At 36.7% G+C, this 20113-nt stretch overlaps 3 protein-coding genes across 4 annotated transcripts; all 3 read left to right on the forward strand.

The window, feature by feature from the left end:
- The first annotated feature begins 1565 nt into the window (after positions 1 to 1565).
- LOC123895325 (DEAD-box ATP-dependent RNA helicase 22) lies at positions 1566 to 13458 on the forward strand. Its single transcript, XM_045945582.1, has 8 exons — positions 1566 to 2018; positions 2766 to 3056; positions 3250 to 3363; positions 3473 to 3921; positions 10584 to 10911; positions 12274 to 12426; positions 12654 to 12705; positions 13105 to 13458. The coding sequence occupies exons 1-8, from the start codon at positions 1719 to 1721 to the stop codon at positions 13158 to 13160; spliced, it is 1743 nt and encodes a 580-aa protein (XP_045801538.1). The 5' UTR covers positions 1566 to 1718; the 3' UTR covers positions 13161 to 13458.
- A 1675-nt stretch (positions 13459 to 15133) lies between these two features.
- On the forward strand, positions 15134 to 16638 carry LOC123896135 (protein FAR1-RELATED SEQUENCE 5-like). Its single transcript, XM_045946564.1, has 3 exons — positions 15134 to 15972; positions 16020 to 16370; positions 16455 to 16638. The coding sequence occupies exons 1-3, from the start codon at positions 15134 to 15136 to the stop codon at positions 16504 to 16506; spliced, it is 1242 nt and encodes a 413-aa protein (XP_045802520.1). The 3' UTR covers positions 16507 to 16638.
- A 32-nt stretch (positions 16639 to 16670) lies between these two features.
- Positions 16671 to 18051, forward strand: LOC123895326. 2 transcript variants are annotated; one of them, XM_045945583.1, is made up of 2 exons: positions 16671 to 17137; positions 17239 to 18051. In XM_045945583.1, the coding sequence occupies exon 2, from the start codon at positions 17346 to 17348 to the stop codon at positions 17937 to 17939; it is 594 nt and encodes a 197-aa protein (XP_045801539.1). In that variant the 5' UTR covers positions 16671 to 17137; positions 17239 to 17345; the 3' UTR covers positions 17940 to 18051. Both variants share the same exon structure in this region, with proteins under 2 accessions (XP_045801539.1, XP_045801540.1).
- Positions 18052 to 20113: the final 2062 nt, after the last annotated feature.

The raw sequence follows: 20113 nt of genomic DNA on the forward strand, positions 1-20113 counted from the left end.
TTGTCTTAACTGTAATTTAAATTATTTAATTTAATTCCCTTCTTTTCCGAATACGATCGCATCATTGTAAGTTGTAACCCCTAAAATATGAAAATGGATTCTCTCAAGTGTAATTTACACTTTATAGAATAAAGTGTGGTTTGTTACCATTGATTAAGAGAGAGAAACATATAAAAATTTCGATAAAATGAATTTAGATTGTGTTAGATTACACTTTATTCTCTCAAGTGTAAATCACACTTGAGAGAATCCATTCCCCTAAAATATGCCACGATGGTGGGGTATGGATTATGGATCCAGAAAAAAAAAAAAAACTTTTTTTTTTAACCACAAAAAAAAATACTTAGACGGTAGTAAATAGTTTTATTTTTATGTGAAAAAAAAAGGTAAGAATTTAAATAAGGTAATTTGGGACCGACTTCTCTCCCCCGTGGGATTATAACCGGAGGGAATCTAATTTTAATCCTCGCCATCCATAATTATTTTATTTATTAAATTATATGTAATCAAAGAAAATGAATGAACATAATTTAACTAGAGAGGTCACTTCATAGAAGCGAATCTTCCCCCTAGGCAATTGTCATGGTTAAATATCAAGTAATTAATAAAAATTCTCGATATTATAAAATACATTGTTCGACCAACAATGGTACTTCGATTATGAAAAACAGTGATTTGTGATGTAGAAGTAATTTGAGAATTGTTATGGACTGGGCCTAAAAGCCTAACTGCCCGATGAGGAGCATCCCACAAATGATTTCTACGAGACAACGATCTCAATACTCGACGCGTTGTAACGGTTGACCACCGGAATGATGAGCATTATCATGGCTCTTCAGTCGTTTTCCGCCAGCCACTTGATGGTCATTAATGTCATTAAGGGTCTTGGCCCAGCGTTGGGGCTATATAAACAACGTTCACCAACTTCACAAGGTACATTATCTTTCTCTCTGAAAACATTCACTCTACACTTAAGCTGACTTGAGCGTCGGAGTGCCTGCAGGTACACAACCCCCTCCGCTTCATCGAGGGTCTCAACGAAACTACGCCGGACGCGGTCGCATTTCTGATCAAGTAAGATCAAGGACCTTCTTGAGTTTTAAAAAGATTTGTACCATAGTATGAAATGAGAATTTGAGTATGCCCTTATGTAGAATAATATTTTCTTAGTGTATAACGGATGACAATAGTCACCATGGAATAGAAAATGATGACATTTTATGTGCTCATCTATTAACTTTTAAGTATATTCAAATTAATAGTTGTCAGGTTTTTTATTTATTTATTAGGTGGCAAAAGAAGCTGACGTGACAGCTGAGTTACTTAAGTGATTTGTCACATCAACGTTGATTTAGTCAAAATCGACCATTTGCAAAATGGGGCAAACATAGGGGCAAAACTGCTATTTTGAAACATAGGAAGCCAAAATCGCAACTTTCTGAAACTTAGGGCGCCAAAAGTGCAATTTAGTCTAAAATTAAATAAAAACATTCTTTAAAACCTTCTAACCTTAATCGGACGGTGACAAATGTCTCAAAAGCACGAATGCCTGATTCTCATAACCACATGGAATCAATTTCATTTATCTTCTTCCTAAAACCCTATACCCTATATTTCATCTCTCACCATCTTTTTTTTTTTTTGGTATTCATCTCTCACCATCTTTACTTGTTTGCAAAAAGACACAATAATTTGTGAGTTTCAGAACAAAAATCCCAATGAATGTTACACGTTCTGCTTTGATACTCCATCTTCAAACCTCACCAATTCGCTTCAACAATGCTCTTCGCACCCCCATTTCACCTTCTTCTCTGTTCAATTTCAAAGCAACGCGTTTCTTTTCTCTAACCCTTCCACGCCAAACGCAGTCACAACCTGCCGTTGGAACCGCCGCTTCATCACAAGGCCGAGATACTTTCTTTGCTCAAGAAACTGTTTCGTGGAGTTCACTTGGTCTTTCCGATACCCTCTCTGCTGCTCTCTCTAAAATTGGACTCAAAACACCCTCTCTTGTTCAGGTCATTTTTCACTCTTTTTCATCATACGTAAACTTTGTCAATTTTGTTGTGCTATAGTTGTGTTTTTCTTCGAATTTCAATCAACCCCTTATGTTAAAAATTTGATTTTTTTTTTAACTAATTGAAAATGGGCTCTATTGGTTAATAATCTACTTCAAATTCAATTAACGTCAATAGGACATATCGAATTAGAACGATTTTTAGGGCGTGTTTGGATAAACAGCTTATTTGCAGTTTATAGCACAACCAAAAGCGCTTGTGTATATGCTTACATAAGCTATTTTTATAGCAAAGGATAAAATAGAGATAAATTGTTTTTATATATGCTAGGAGCTATTTTCATAAGCTATATTGGAGAACTTATGAAAACTGTCATAAGTTGTTTTCGTAAGTTCTCTTAAACAGTCTCACAAAAATTGTGTCAGTAGATAAACTCAACTAGCTCAAGTTGTCAGGTCTTGCTTGATCCTTGACTCTTGCATAAAAAATCCGGTGAGAGGTGAGAATTTGTGTTGTGTTGCTAACGGGATTCTTCGACAGAGATTTGTCATTACTAAACTATATAATATAATATGTATATAGTTGTGCCAAAAATGAAATTAAGAATCTACATCAATTGGTTAGAACTTAGAACATGGAATGGAACTTGACAACTGATTTTCTTTTCATTCTTCTATTTTGGGGTGCTAAGGCTTATGGTGATATGCACATTATTGATAATTATTGTTTGTTGTTGTGTGTCTTCAGGCTTCTTCTATTCCATCCGTGTTGTCAGGGAAGGATGTAGTTATTGCTGCGGAGACTGGCAGTGGTAAGACATACAGTTATCTACTCCCTCTCATTGATAAGCTGAGGGATACACAAGAACATTCTCTAGATGCTGTATCTGATAAAGAAGTCTATCCGCCGGCCAGGAAAGTTCTGCTGGTGCTTTGTCCGAATGTACAATTGTGTGAGCAGGTAGCTAGTATGGCTAATAGTCTCTGTAGCGACAATGGTGGAACCGTTGTTAATGTGGCATCCATTTGTGGAAGACAGGTAGTGATGCTTTTACTTCTTTATTTCATTATTATTTTCTTACTCTGTTTTTGGTTATCGTTTGCGATTATAGTTATATGGAATTTGTGTTCTGCTACACTGTCTTCCCGGTTGTTTCTATACACATAGTTTTAGCTTTGTCATCAATTTTTCAGAGTCTGATTCTCAATACTAATAATCTTTGTCGGACTAGGGATGGCCAATTCGGGAACCTGATATCATTGTGACAACACCTGCTGCTCTTCTTAATCATGTTGACGTTTATAGAACTCGCCGCATGAAATTTATGCATGGTGTTAAATATGTGGTATCTTTCTTGCTTTGCGATCATATGTAGTTACGTCGATCTAAACTTAAAGACATGTGAACTGAACATTAACTCCTATTATTTGTATGTTTATATTTCTACCTGGCAGGTGTTTGATGAAGCTGATATGCTTCTTTGTGGGAGCTTCCAGAATAAAGTAATCCGCCTGATAAACTTGCTCCGCTATGATGAAAAAGTCTCGTCTCGATCAAAATCGTCAGTAGCAGAGTTGCCAATAAGTCTGGAATCTTCTTTGTCGTCAGATGATGTTTTGGAAGGTGAAGAGGAATTTTCAATTGAAGCCATCTCAGACGAGGAGGAGGAGGAGGATGATAACAGCGAGGATGTTGCTAATATTAATAACGAAGCTGAATCTATCAAGAAAAAAAGGAGTGATTGGAGGAGAGTTAGGAAACATTTTGAGCGTAGTAAACAATATGTTTTTGTTGCAGCTACACTTCCGGTGAATGGAAAGAAAACAGCTGGAGCATTGTTGAAACACATGTTTCCTGATGCTGAGTGGGTTAGTGGAAACTATCTTCATTGTCACAATCCAAGGTGCTTCGTTTTTCCTCCCCTAGTACTTATTAATATTATCAACAAAATGTTTCAATTTTTTCCCTACACTTCCAGTGTAGGGAAAATGTCTCATGAATTTTTATTTTGTGGATTTTGAAAATGTAATAGTTTAGAATTTTTGAATTTACGTGTTCTTGGAGAAAAATGTGCATAAATGTTTATTCCCTATTTTGACGGCCAAATTTTACTAAATGTGGCTATTTGAATTTTTATTTGTAGATTATCATATAATGTTAAAATCTTTATTAAATAGTAATAGATTAACTTATAATTTATTAAGAAAAATGTGCATAAAAGAAAATAGGTATATTATAAAGGAGCTATATTAATATGCCATGCACAAACTCTACTATTTATTAACAAGCCAAACCCAAGATTTTCGTTGTGCTCATTTAAATAAATGAGCCAAATACAGGCCTCCCATATATTTGATAAGCCAAACTCAAGTTTTAACTGCTCTGCTCGTTTATACACCTACCAGAAAAGATTCATGAAGGACTTTTATCTGCCAAACTTTTGACATCTATAGTATTACTAGTATGGCTGATACGTACCAGAAAACGATACAAAGTAATAAAACAGTAAAAACACGAACAGAATGAATATTGAACTTTATTGATGAAGATTAATGGAAAGGAATACAGAAAAGAGTCAATCTCAGATCTGACACAGAGCTAAGCTCCTATAGGAAGTTAATACTTCCTATTCATTCTTAGAATACTACTACAATCCAAGGTACCTCCTCTCTATCCCTCCTACTCCTTATATTGTGGACTGTGAGGTGTTGTGCTTCCCTCACTCCTAGACACGTCACATCATTCTAACAAACTAATCATGATTGACCCTTGTACCCTTCCTTCTAGAATATACTAACAAACTAATCATGATTGACCCTTGTACCCTTCCTTCTAGAATATACCAGCCATGGTCTAGGTCCCCCAATGCCTTGATGAATTACTGGTTCACGTGGCATTTCCTCATTAATCTGAGTCCTAACAATACTCCCTCCTTCAATATCGACCTTGTCCTCAAGGTCAAATTTTGGAAATTGACTCCTAATCATCAATTCATCCTCCCATGTAGCTTCTTCCACATTCTTACCCTTCCAGTGAATTAATAACTGCTTACTTTCCTCACCATTCTGTTTGATTTTCCTTGTGGCCAACACTGCTTCAGGTTCATACATGTCTATTGATTCCTCCATTAAATCTGGCAGTTCTTCATCTTCTTGATAATTTCCCACCGCCTTTTTAAGCAATGAGACGTGGAAAACTGGATGAATCTTGACCCTTCAGGTAGCTTAAGTCTATAAGCTACAGCTCCTATCCTTTCTATTATAGGATACGGACCATAGTATTTAGCAGCTAACTTTGCATTGACTCTTGTGACCACTGAATGTTGCCTATGTGCTCTTAACTTCACAAACACCCATTCTCCACACACAAAGTTCCTATCAACGCGTTTCTTGTCAGCTAAGTTTTTCATTCGTTCTTGGGCTTTTAGCAACTGAGTTTTCAATTGTTTTAAGGCTTCATCCCTGTCCAATAAATCCTTCTCCACACTTGCTACCCTGGTTTCTCCTTGTACCCACTTAACCAATGTTGGTGGAGGTCTCCCATACACTATTTCAAAAGGTGTCTTTTCTGTTGACGCATGGAATGTTGTATTAAACCAATACTCTGCCCAGTGTATCCATGAAATCCAATTCTTGGGCTGATCAGCTATGAAACATCTAAGATACGTTTCCAAACATCTGTTAACCACCTCAGTCTGTCCATCCGTTTCTGGATGATAGGCCGTACTCATCTTGAGCTTAGTTCCTTGCATTCTAAACATTTCTCTCCAAAAACTACTCATAAATATAGGGTCTCTGTCACTAACTATGGACACAGGTATACCATGTAATTTGACTATTTCTTTGCAAAATACCTCTGCAACACTCTTAGCTGTGTAAGGATGCTTCAAAGGAATAAAATGAGAATACTTTGATAATCTGTCAACTACTACTAGTATAGCTTCAAACTGTTTAGACTTAGGTAATCCTGTGATAAAGTCCATAGAGATATCTTCCCATATATGTTCTGGAATTGGGAGAGGTTGGAGCAAACCTCCAGGTGAAGAAGCCATATATTTCTGCCTTTGACAAATGTCACATTGCCTTACAAATTCCTGAATTGCACTTTTCATGCCTATCCAATAGACATTTGCAGCCATCCTTCTGTATGTCTTGTAAAAACCTGAGTGCCCTCCTTGTGGTGTAGCATGAAATTCTTCTAGCAAAGTTGGGATTAATGTGGATGTTTTTGAGATAACCAGCCGATCCTCATAGAACAAAACTCCCTGTTTGTAAGAATAACCAGGCCATGACATAGGATCTTGTTGTAATTCTGTGATTATCTTCTGCAGCTTCTCATCTTTAAGAATTTCTTCTTTGATCTGCTCTTCTTGTGCCCATTTCACCACTGAATTCAATACAGCGAACTCTGCCCCGTCATGTATCCTAGATAAGGCATCTGCTCCTTTGTTTAATTTACCTTGCTTATAGATAATATCAAAATCGTAACCCATAAGCTTGGCTGCCCAATTCTGCTGCTCTGCAGTGACTATCTTCTGTTGCATCAATTGTTTTAAACTTTTTTGATCAGTTGACACTACAAATTTTCGCCCAAGTAGATAGGGTCTCCAATGTTGAATTGCTAAGACCACTGCCATCAATTCTTTTTCATAAGCTGATTTCGCTAAATTTCTCACACCCAATGCCTTACTGAAATATGCTACTGGTTTTTTATCCTGCATCAATATGGCTCCTAAACCAGTTCCTGAAGCATCACATTCTATTACGAAACTTTTAGAGAAATCTGGAAAGGCTAAAACTGGAGCAGTAGTAAGCTTTTGTTTCAGCACTTCAAAAGCTTCTCGAGCTTTCTCATTCCACTTGAAACTATCCTTCTTGGTCAATTCAGTGAAGGGTTTTGCGATTTTGCCGTAATCTCTGATAAATTTCCTATAGTATCCCGTGAGGCCTAAAAATCCTCTAACACCTTTAACATTCTTAGGTTGTGGCCATTGGAGGACACTAATCACTTTATTAGGGTCAACAGCTACCCCTTCACCTGTGATTAAGTGGCCTAAATACTCCACAGAATTTTGAGCAAAATTGCATTTTTTTCTATTAGCAACCAGACTATGAGCAGCTAATAATTCCAGCACTTCTTTCAAATGTTTCATATGAGATTTCCAATCCTTACTGTATATAAGGATGTCATCAAAAAATACTAGCACATGCCTTCTTAATAATGGTCTAAACACATCATTCATCAAACTTTGGAAGGTTGAGGGGGCATTCATAAGACCAAAGGGCATTACTAAAAATTCATAATGACCCTCGTGTGTCCTAAATGCAGTTTTTTCAATGTCTGATTCCTTCACCCTAACTTGATGGTACCCAGATTTTAAATCTAGTTTAGTAAAGAATTTTGCTCCATGTAATTCATCTAACAACTCCTCAATAATGGGTATAGGGAATTTATCAGGAATTGTTACCTTGTTTAGAGCTCTGTAGTCGATACACATTCTCCATGTGCCATCCTTCTTCTTCACTAGAATAACTGGACTTGAAAAAGAGCTCGTACTGTGACGAATTATCCCTGCTTGCAGCATTTCTTTGACTTGTTTTTCGATCTCATTCTTGTGATGGTGAGGGTACCGGTAAGGGCGTACACTCACTGCTCCATGTCCCTCAATGAGGTTAATAGCATGCTCTTTTTCTCTTCTAGGGGGTAGGCTCGAAGGCGTTTGGAAAACGCTTGCATACTCACCTAACACCACCTCCAACTCCTGGTGTTGGCTTTCAGACAAGGCAGATTCACAAGTTGTCCGGAAAAAATCAGCGTACTTACCCAACACCTCCTCCAACTCCAAGTGTGGGCTTTCGGACTTGATTAATTCTCGGACCACCTTAGGCTCGACCCCCTCTATCTCCCACATCAGCCCCTTCTTCTTGGGTTTGGGCTTGCCCAAAATACTTTGTAGTGCTACATTAGATCTTTTGCACCCTCCCTTATTTTTAAGTGTCACCCACTTGCCAAATGCCCAAAAACTCATTGTTTGCTGTTTCCAATTGATGATGGTATCCCCTAGGGTTTTCAACCATTCAATGCCTAAAACAATATCAATTCCACCTAATTCAAATAAATGCACATCTGGTTTTATTTTAAAATCCCCAATGTACACTTCCAGCTCCTTACACCTCCCTTGTGTTGCTATCTGCACCCCATTCCCCAATTTGACATTCATTTGAGCAGTGGGCTCAATAGGCCAATCCATTTGATGCACCAACTTTTGGGAAATAAAGTTGTGTGTCGCACCACTATCCACCAAAATTAACACTTCCACACCATGTATTGATCCTTGAAACTTCGTAGTGTTATTAGTCTCATGAGCAATGTGATGCAAGTTCAGGATACTCATCTCTCCCTTCTCTTCTTCCTCCTCGTTCACCTCCACAGCCAATATCCCCTCCTCATCATCCTCACTCTCCTCATCATCCACCACCAATAATCTAAGATGTTTTTCGGGGCATTGATGCCTGGGATGGAAAGGACCTCCACACGTGAAACACAATCCCTTTTGTCTTCTATTCATTAATTCACCGTAAGTAAGGTGTTTGAACCCCCTATCACGAGGCCCATTACGTCTTGTTTCTCCCTGGGCTAGCTGACCTTTGAATTCACCAGACCCACTATTTGCACCCCCATTGTTGCTAGCACCTCTTCTTACCATAACCCAATCAGATCTATTTCTATTAGGCCCATATGACCCAGAACGATGTGACCCACTTCCAAACCTGGATCCATGGTTATGTTTTGACCCATTTCCACCCCTTACTTCCTTCTCGACAGCCCTGGTGATTTGTAACAATTTTGTTCTATTCATTTCACCCATTGCTGCAAGACTCCTCACCTTTCCCCTAATCTCTGTTTTCAATCCATGGATAAAGTACCCACGAAATTGTTTCTCTGGTAATTTAGGGATTTGAGCAATCAAATACTCAAATTCCGTAATATATTCTTCCACCGTCCCTTCTTGTTTCAGCTCTGTGAGTTGTTCGTAAACATCACCTTCTCCGTGACCGCCGTATCGCTCCAGCAACGATTCCTTCAAACGATCCCATGTCAGATTCTCTTCTTCTCCGACTAGAGAATTGAAGAAGTGGATCGTAGAGCCCTCCATACACAACTGAGCCAAGTTCACCTTCACCTCCGGTGTTGTACCCTGGACACGAAAATACACTTCAGCTCGTGAGATCCATCCAGCGGGATCCTCACCGTTGAACGCCGGAAGTTCGACCTTCTTCGCCGATTGACGGAACTCCGTCATCGCATCGCCATGAAGATTGATGATCGGAATCTGTTGAGTTTTTGGCTCCGTCACACCGGACCTCGCTGCCGAGTTTTGACCTGTTGCACTCGCGCTTCCTCCATCTTCCGTCAGTGACTTCCCCAAACATTTCTCTAGCATCGCTATCAAATCAGTGTGGTTTGTCTTCACCGTATTCTGCACATCAGCAAGTGTTGATTGCATACCCGCAAAATTTTTCTCTAAAGCTTCGACCCTAGCCTCCATCTCCTTAAACGCAGGTAACGTGACTTTCTTCAGTGGCATTCACTGGCTCTGTCGTCAAAGATCCGGTAGGTCGGACCAGTTGATACGTACCAGAAAACGATACAAAGTAATAAAACAGTAAAAACACGAACAGAATGAATATTGAACTTTATTGATGAAGATTAATGGAAAGGAATACAGAAAAGAGTCAATCTCAGATCTGACACAGAGCTAAGCTCCTATAGGAAGTTAATACTTCCTATTCATTCTTAGAATACTACTACAATCCAAGGTACCTCCTCTCTATCCCTCCTACTCCTTATATTGTGGACTGTGAGGTGTTGTGCTTCCCTCACTCCTAGACACGTCACATCATTCTAACAAACTAATCATGATTGACCCTTGTACCCTTCCTTCTAGAATATACTAACAAACTAATCATGATTGACCCTTGTACCCTTCCTTCTAGAATATACCAGCCATGGTCTAGGTCCCCCAATGCCTTGATGAATTACTGGTTCACGTGGCATTTCCTCATTAATCTGAGTCCTAACAATGGCACTTTGTAACAAGGTCGACATGAACATCTATGCTTCAAGTTGAGTTTTGAGAGCTAACCATTATTAACATACAATTAATTTGCAACAGTTACTTGTGTACTCCCTCCGGACTTAAATATAAATAAAATTCAAAAATGTATTTGGTCTAAATTTGGATAAGATACATTTTGACTTTTGCTTATATTGAAGTCCAGTGTAGTACTCTGATACAAATACCACCCAGGTAGTTCAAGGAACGTTTACTCTCCCCACTTTAACTTACCATTTAACTACACTCTCTATTTTATTCTCCTATCAATAGCCTCCCTTCGAACTAACTACTAACAGACTATTATAGTTACAACATCTTTTAATAATTCCCCCTTACTCCTAAGTTCTTTTCAGTTTCCTCCTTACAGGTCTAACCGGAAGCACTATTCTACCATATATGCACAACATATTTGATTTTATTTGTTATTGTTTATTTGCAATTTTCAGATTGAAGCAAAGATGGATAGAAGTGACCGTTGATACACAGGTGAAAGAACTCTTAAGGGCTGTGAAACACAGTTTAAAATCTGAAGATTTGGATAATGGCGGTGGCATTCATAGAACAATGGTATTTGCCAACACTGTTGAGGCTGCTGAAGCTGTTGTGAAGATATTGAGCTATGATGGGCTTGAATGTTTACGTTATCATAAGAATTGCACATTGGAAGAGCGAGCACAAGCATTAATTGATTTCCGCGAGATTGGTGGTGTCCTTGTATGTACTGATGCAGCTGCTCGTGGTGTGGATATTCCAAATGTCTCTCATGTTATTCAGGTACACTTCTCCTTTTACATGTCATAAATTGTACTCCCTCCGTTCCATAATATGTGACCTATTTAAGAATTTCACACCGATTAAGAAAAGTGTATAAATGAAAGAGAGAGAATAGTACTTTTACTATATTATCCAAGTATTGGTATAAATGCAAAGTAGCAGATATCGAATTGAGAGTGGTGTATGTAGTATTAGAGGGTCCAATTGAAAAAATATAGTTAATGTGACCTTGAAAATTGAAATGATCAATTATTTTGGGACAAATTCTCTTTGCAAATAGGTCAATTATTATGGGAAAGAGGGAGTAATACCTACCTCCCCATTAGCTCCTTCCCCAGCTCCCCTCCCCTTCTCCATTCCCTTTACCACCCTTTGTTGTTTGTCAATCATTTAAGGGCCCAGAAAGAAAACAGCAAGATGCTCAATTTTTAAAAAAATAAAATAAAATCCTCGAGTTTCTGCACTTCTTAGAGATTTTTCTTATGAAATTGTATTCAGCAAAAACCAGAATGGAACCATGAGCGTAAGAAGATGGTTTCAATGGTTTTCATTGATTAGTGCAAGGTGTTGCAGCACCTTATTATTATTTGAAAGTATAATTGTTCCTCGGGAGATTGGATTGTGGGCGATATATTAGTGTTAAAACATCTGTTCAGTGTGTCCCTTGATTTGTCTTTGTTCCATAATCATTTCACTCTTTCTGTGCTGAGTTGTCAATGGTGACCCTATCTTGTGAACTGTCCATAGTTTTGGTCGGGTTTCGGGCCGGCCCTGTCATCTTGAGAACTGAAGACATCTTCCTCGTATTTTCCTTGGTCATTTTGATCTATTCCCTCAATACAAGTTTCCGTATTTGCTCCAATGCCATTTGTCTCGACTGTTGGACACATTCCAACACAATTGTGTCGATACAAGTTACACTCTGTCAATCTCACATATAAAATGACTGGAAGTAACAAAGCAAGAAGCACTTGCAAGATCTTATTCTATATAGAATGCTTTAAGCAGAGGTTTGATCATTTTCACATGATGGTCTCTCTATTGGAGTGTTTCTTCATTTGGGGTTTAAAGTTTAAACCTCAAAGCATATTATCTTATGTACATCATTACATGGTTTTTTTAAGCCAACTTTTATGAGTCACTTAATTCCATATTTGACATTATGACTCTTGATTTATTATATTATCATGCATATATCCGACTCTATTACTTTCATAGTCTGATATACAGTGGTGTTGCTATTATGACCATGCTTTCTACTGTACTGTTTTCTTATTGTGTTTATTTAATTTTTACATAACCTTAGGTGTTATATTTTATTACATATATGTTTTCATTCTCGATGTTGTGCATGTATTTCAGGCAGATTTTGCTACTTCTGCTGTAGACTTTTTGCATAGGATTGGTCGTACAGCTAGAGCTGGTCAAATCGGACTAGTTACTAACATGTATACCGAGTCCAACAGAGAGCTTGTGGATGCAGTTCGTCGTGCAGAGGAACTCGGTCTACCTATGGTAAATTATAAAACTGTATTTATTGACCTTAATCTTGGACAGTACACATTGAGATATTTGAATAAAATGTATAAAAAATATATTTACATTGGTAAAATAGGTGTTGTTCATGTAGGATAAGAACATTAACTACGGCTGAATAACTTCACACATAATTCCAACTATACAAGTCATTGATATTTGATAGATTCCAACGTTTTGGAGTGATAGTTTCAATATTAATGCAGGAGACCGCATTTAGCAGAAAAAGAAGTTTCCGTAACAAGATCAAAAAGAAAGGTATATCAATATCGTGTGTATATATATATATATATATATATATTCTGCATAGTGCTAACTGACGATGTTTAAGTTTGCAACAAAAATGAGTTTGAATCTTAGATCAGCATTTAGAACTAGTAAACTACTCGAGAGGTGTTGAGTAGCCCATGCTTGTTAGAATAGAAAATTCTTATACTATCTTAATTTATGTCACATGATTAGATTTTTATCTTACAGTATATCTCTTATGATTAGTTTCATATTACTTAATTATTATCGCGATCTGTTTTCATTTTCAATTGGTGTTTAATCTTTTTGAGCATTAAATAGTCAATTATAATCATATTTTAAAGTCTTTATTCTTTATTTCATCTCTTTATCTAAAACCCTAACCAATAACTATCACTCTATTTGTAGCGATTGCTGACAAAGTCAGGGATTCTGCAACCATTGAAGAGAGTGTTACAGCGTGAGAACACAAGACTATTACTCTTAAGTCAGAAACAAGCGCAGCTGCAACATAACATATATTAAGCCTAACATTTTATGGGGATTGTGTATCTACCGTGAATTGATTAATGCGAACGTAAGTTATAGATATTATTCTTCTCTTGGGTTTGAATAGCAGTGAGTTACATTTCCCCCCTCATCTTTCTAAAAGAAAATGTGCTCATTTATGCCTTTATATGAAAGTTGTTGATAACTGTTTTTTCTGCATGTAAATTATGAGAAGATTAAACGTACTCTATCTTATCTCTTCATTACTTATAATTACAACTCCATTTAAGAGGAAATACCCTCTAAATACCAATTCACGTCCATATTATGAAGAAAAATAGAAAATATTCTATTTTTGACTTAATTACAGTTTTTGTCCTCCTATTTTTACCTACCGATAAAATTGATCCCCTGTTCTAAAATCACTTACACTGCGTTTGTTTGAGTAGATTTAGAGAGAAGAGAGAAATAACATAGAAATAGATCATCTTTTACTAGTAAAAGGAAGGTTGAGTTGCTCAAAAGCAAGCATTGTGATGATGTGGCATGCCTTAGAGAGCTTCTCATATCTATTTAAAATTTGTCCCACAATTTATTTTGTGTGTCCATTCATCCTCCAAAATAATTATCTATATGTTACAATAATAATGGCTCCCAATAATAATGAAAGAAAGAAAAGAAAAAAAAGATCAAATTACAAAAGAACAATGAATAGATATATGCTCTTTCATATTTTATACTACCAAACATAAAATATAAATCATGCATGCGTAAATATGATTTGCAATTTGTAAAATTTTACTTTAAATAAATAAACCAAATAAAAAAATTACTCCTCAAAAAAATTCCATGCTTGACAAAATAAATAAATAAATTTTATGAAAAAAAATACTTTAGTTATATTGTTTATTAATTAATTACTATTGTGCTATTATTTAAAAAAAAATTAACTTTGTCACACCAACTTTTAAACTACCATTCTTTCGTATTCCTTAACTCTTATTCTTTAACTATGACAAATAAATTTATCAAACAATCCTTTAAAAGGAAGATTGAGTGTTCACAAGCAAGCATTGTGATGATGTGACACTCTATAAGAAAAGTTTACAATCTCTATTAAAACCTTTTCATATTTTTTCATATAATAGAGTTACTCTAATAATAAATAATAAATAATAATAATATATTAAAAAAAAACTAACACAATTTATTGTTGTTGAATTGAAACAAAAATGAATTGCAAGCAATGAAAGGTGGAATGGTGCATCATGTTATTGTTTTAACTGCATTGCAATATATTATTAAAATATATATTGTATGTTACAATTCCCTATTAATGCAATTGAAAACAAAGAATTCTTGGAGACACTAATATTGAATATGTTAATTTAGCTAATTATCAAACACAAGTTCTATATAAAGTTAACCCAAAAGCTAATTATCACCACCACCAGAAATTTTTTTTTCCTACCCCAACAATCTTCACTTTACCCCAACATTTTTTTAAAAATACCCAATATACCCTTATTAAAAATTAATATATTTTAAAAAAACAATTTTTGTCGTATTATACTGTTCCGGTAGAATTTTCATCCTCACGAAAAACTGTTCCGGTAAGCAATTATCCATACCGGTAAGTTAACTTTACCTGTACACTTTTTTAACAGTGTTCCGGTATGTTAATTTTACCGGTACACTTTTTATAACGTTTCCGGTATGTTTATTTTACCGGTACACTTTTTAAAAAGTGTTCCGGTACGTTAATGTTACCGGCACACTTTTTAAAAAGTGTACCGGTATGTTAATTATATTTCGTTTATCATTATACATACCGGTACACTTTTTTAGAGTGTTCCAGTAGTCAAAGTGTTCCGGTATGTAATAAGTGTACCGATATGTTATTCTTAATTTTTTTAATTTTAATTTATTTTTTTATTTTTAAACAGATATGGCTTATCTCGGCGATACAAGTCAAATGTTGGTAGATACTACGGATGTTTTTACAACTCATCAAAAATTTGCTACCCCAGATGATGTTGTCAAATGGGCTCGAGATGTTGAAGATGCCAATAAAGTCGGTATTATCATTACTCGGTCGGATAAAAAGAACGGAATAAGAGGAAGAAATGACAAGTTGATTTTGGGTTGTGACAAAGGTGGAAAGTATGACTCTTCAGAAAGTTCCACGACATCTGCATCGAAAAAGTGTAACTGTCCATTTAAAATTAGAGCTGCACCTTCAACAGATGGTTCAGGATGGAAAGTTCAGGTTATTCATGGAGTTCACAACCACGGGCTACCTGACCAATATCATGGTCATCCTCGCAAGGCACGTTTAACCGCTGATGAAAACAAACGTGTTCAAGATTTGACAAAGCGTAAAGTAGCACCAAGACACATTGTTTTAGATTTGAAAGATCAAAATCCAGAGTCTGTTGTTGATGCCACACTTGTATATAGGAAAAGACACATGATGCAAATACAGGAAAGAGGCTCCAGAACAGAGCTGCAACACTTGCTGCAGTTGTTAGATGATGCAAAATATGTCAGCTGGAATAGAAGAAAAGATGATGGCTCCGATGTTTTGAGTGATATTTTTTGGGCGCATCCAGATTCAATCAAGTTGTTGAACTTGTTTCCCATTGTTTTGGTTATGGACTGCACATACAAAACTAATAAATATAGACAGCCACTGCTTGAAACTGCTGGCATAACGTCAACTAACATGACATTTGCTGTTGGATTTGCTTACATGGAATCTGAGAAGACGAACAATTATCATTGGGCGTTAGGTAAGCTGAAGCAATTGATTATAAAGCAAATATATTTCCTAGAGTAATTTTGACTGATAGGGAGTTTGCTTTGATGAATGCAATTAAAGATATATTTCCACATACTACTAATATGCTTTGTACGTGGCACATAATCAAAAATGTGAATGCGAGATGCACCGTGCAAATACCTAAGGATATGAAACAGAAGGTGAAAAATTTGTGGAGAGATGTTGTTGAAAGTCCGGATGAGGTGGAGTATCAGCAACGGTTGAATGCGTTTCAGCAAGCATGTGTTAATTCAAGCAATTTTGTCGAATATGTCAATAACACCTGGTTGGCCCCTCACAAAGAACAATTTGTTGAAGCATGGACCAATCGAGTGATGCATTTAGGAAACACAACGACTAATAGGTATAATTTTTTTATTTTAAAATTGAAATTATATTTTTCTTTTTTTGGCGTTTAATTGACTATTGTTTGCAATTTGATATTTAGAGTTGAGTCTGCACATTGGAGACTAAAGAAAATGTTGGAACACAGCAAATGAGACTTATGCAAGTGTTTGGAAGGCATGAATGACAACATAAGACTAGAAGTTGACAAAATAAAGAAGTCTTTTCAAAAAAGTTTTTACTATACAGAAAAGACACATAGCAGTCCATTTTTTCAATATTTGAGAAACTTTGTCTCCAGGGCCGCTATGCACTAATTTCTGATGAGATGGAGAGAATTGACATTGTTGGAACAAATAAAAACTTGTGTGGTTGCAAACTTAGGTCAACATGTGAGTTGCCTTGTGCTTGTGAATTGAGTGGATATACAACCAGCGGTGTACCGATACCGTTAGATTCAGTTCACGGTCACTGGAAGAAATTAACTATGGAAGAACCATTTGGAGGATGACACAGAGGATGGATATGAGTTGGACATGAGTAATGCAATGGAGGCCATATGGACTCGATTTCGGTCACTTGATATTGTTGGTAAAAGAGCGTTGAAGAGTAAAGTGTTTGAACTTGCTTATCCAGCCTCAAGTTCATTGTGTCCACCACCTGAAAAAATAAAAACCAGAGGAGGAGTGAAGAACAAATATAAAGGCAAAGCACCAAAAGGTTATGATGTGTATCGTGATCCATCATACTTTGAACACGTTGAAAGAGAATATGGTGATTCACAAGGTGACTAATTTATTTTTTTGATAATATAGTTATTGCTTATATTTTTATGTCTATATTCTATTATTATATATTCAACTTTTTTTGTTTTTACATAAATCTAGGTACATCGAAGAGGTTGTGTACACAACAATCACAGTCATCTCAGAAGGAACTATCTCAACCCTCTCAGAAGCAACAATCTCAACCATCTCAGAAACAACTATCTTAGATGTCTAAAAAACTGACATCTCAGAAATATTTGGGGCAATTTCCTGATCATATGCATCCACATATTGTTGACATTGCTGATGTGCTTGAAGATGGAAATTGTGGTTTTAGAGCTGTTGCATCTTTACTTGGTTACACAGAGGAAGGTTGGTCCATCGTCCGCCGGGAGTTAGATGAAGAGCTTAGAAATAATAACAATTTGTATGAGAAATTATTCAGACAAGACTTGCAGGTTGTGAGAGATTCGTTGGTAGCAACTAGATGGTTCACCATACCTGCTATGGGTTACTTGGTAGCAAATAGGTATAATGTCATTCTCGTCACGTTGGGTAAACCTAGTAAGACTTTCTTTCCTATGATGACTTCATATTCCTCTTCAGCAAGGTTTTTTTGTATTGGTTTTGTCAATGGAAATCATTGGGTTCCAGTAAACATGTCAAAGGGGTTTCCGTTGCCCGAAGTTACAGCTGATTGGAAGAAATTTTGTTCACATGAAGCAAGGTCTTGGATGTCAAACTTAAACGGACGCCTACAATATTGGAACCTTCTAAATCCTCCGGTGAAACCTCTTAGTGGTGTTATGTCTGTTGAATAATTTTTAATTGTTTATTTTATGTCGAATATTTATATTACTTATGTTTTATCAAATATCTAAATTCGTTAGTAACGTTTATTGTGTTAAAAAATATTTTATGTCAATAAAATGCAATGCCTACTTTAGCAACGTTATTTGTGTCAAAAAATAATGTATTGAAGTATAAAAAACATTTGATCGATAAAGTTCATAATCTAAATAAAGTACACGATATAGTAAAAATAGTTCAACAAAATACACAATCCAAAAATAAAAGTACATAAACCAGTGTTCAAAAAAACATAACAATAAAAAACTAGTCATGGGTATGCACCACGACATACATCTAGTGCAAAAAAAAGCTCCTCAAAATCCTCATCATCCCTATCAGCGTCTATCCTCGTAAGAAATGTCTCAAGCGCGCCTCGAGCCATACCTCTCCATCTCCGCTCACGCTGTAGTGCAGTTTCTTGTGGTGCATCATCTGCTGGTGCATCGTCTACTGGGGCATCTGGTGCAGGTGCATAGTGCGGAACTGGTGGTGCTCCATGTGGTCCATCAACAGGGCGACACAGTCTAGGATGTGATACCCTATAGTACCAGGACATGTAATCAGGTACAGTCTCACTAGCATATGTCACTGGACGTGTCGGCTGAAGGATCCGATCAACGGACGCGTGATAACCAATCCAGTCGCTATCAATATCAGAGTAGGCAGGAGCTAGAGGTGGTGGTCGTGGTATATACTGTACAAATCCAAATTGCCTAATACACCTCTCGAGCAAGTAAGGAACTACCGTGGATCCACGCAGATGACCACTATACAGAGTAATCAGATCAAAAGGAATGCTACCTCTGTGAGTCTCAAACGGACGCCATATCACGTCATCAGGGGTCAGTGCATCCAATATAGGCCGATAATCGAGGAGCTTGGTCTTCCCTTGCTTGTACATCCACCGCATAGCTCGAGGAAATCCAGGATTATCACAATTAAGATCTGACTGAGCCCGCCTACCAAGGGTAGGAAAATACTCGTGGATCCAACACTGTTACAAAAAAGAAAAAAAAGAAAATTGTTAACAACGCAACAAAGAGAAAAGAAAATTAAATTACGCAACAAAGATAAAAACAAAATTTAATTGCACAGCAAAGAGAAAAAAAATTTAATTACGCAATATTTAAATTATGTCTTTGTAGTGAGTGTCGCATACCTGAAGAAGTGTCGCATACCCTGCAAGGGCCCTCGTAGAAAACATGGATGCATCGTTCAAGTTATCGTATAAACAAACTAATGCAATACTGGCCCACGAATATGTATGGACTGCAGACAAATCACTAAACAGAAGTAGCCATTTGGCATCCACACGTGTATAACTCTTATCGGCCAGAATGGTAGATCCCACCAACATCAACATCCATGTCCTAGTTGCGCAGTCATATTTCCCGTAGAAATTGGCATTCCTATTATAACTCTCATATAGCCACTGCTGTGAAAAATAACCACCCCTCTGCACTACAGTCTCTCGCAATGCAAATTCATACTCCTCTCCTAACAACTCAACTGCAAGTTCCACAGCTTGTTCTTGAGAAACTGATACAGGAGTATAAAATTGACCCCTAACAGGTAGATGCAGAAGACATGCCACATCGTCCAAAGTAATAGTCATCTCGCCGAACGGCATGTGAAATGACGATGTCTTAGGGTGCCACCTCTCAACAAATGCGGATATAAGCTGCGGATCGGTAAATTTCAAGTTAGTCCGCTCAAGCCAGCACAACCCCGAAATATTCAACCACCCTTGAATAACTTGAGGATGGTAATCAGGAATCCTGTCAGCTAACTTTCTTCCTAAAGATACTATTCGTAGCTCAATTTTGTCACCTTCGACACGTTCCTACATATATTTAATAAAAAACATTGTGAATAATAAATTAGACCGGATAATTGGATGCATATCATAAGACATTGAAAATGAACTATAATAATATTTTAACACTAAATTTGTATGTAAAATAAGGATTTAACAGTTGTAACGTGAGTATAAACAATACAAATTAAAAAAAATGATCAATATAACTTAACAAATAATAACAAAAAAAACAAAGTAGTACCTGACCAAACCATACATGACGAGCAACATGATGCTCGTATCGAGTCAAAAGACTCGTATCGATCGGCCCTCCAGGCCAAGCCT

Source organism: Trifolium pratense, linkage group LG7, assembly GCF_020283565.1.
Source record: "Trifolium pratense cultivar HEN17-A07 linkage group LG7, ARS_RC_1.1, whole genome shotgun sequence".
Taxonomy (NCBI): Eukaryota; Viridiplantae; Streptophyta; class Magnoliopsida; order Fabales; family Fabaceae; genus Trifolium; species Trifolium pratense.

Excerpts from the sequence above, each read along its gene's own strand:
- LOC123895325 (XM_045945582.1), top strand. The coding sequence starts at position 1,719 with ATGAATGTTACACGTTCTGCTTTGATACTCCATCTTCAAACCTCACCA. Across the intron at positions 3,922-10,583 it reads CTTCATTGTCACAATCCAAG|ATTGAAGCAAAGATGGATAG; the intron begins GTGCTTCGTTTT and ends TGCAATTTTCAG. Across the intron at positions 12,706-13,104 it reads TAACAAGATCAAAAAGAAAG|CGATTGCTGACAAAGTCAGG; the intron begins GTATATCAATAT and ends CTCTATTTGTAG.
- LOC123895326 (XM_045945583.1), top strand. The coding sequence starts at position 17,346 with ATGTCTAAAAAACTGACATCTCAGAAATATTTGGGGCAATTTCCTGAT.
- LOC123896135 (XM_045946564.1), top strand. The coding sequence starts at position 15,134 with ATGGCTTATCTCGGCGATACAAGTCAAATGTTGGTAGATACTACGGAT. Across the intron at positions 15,973-16,019 it reads ACGAACAATTATCATTGGGC|AGTAATTTTGACTGATAGGG; the intron begins GTTAGGTAAGCT and ends TATATTTCCTAG. Across the intron at positions 16,371-16,454 it reads GGAAACACAACGACTAATAG|AGTTGAGTCTGCACATTGGA; the intron begins GTATAATTTTTT and ends TTTGATATTTAG.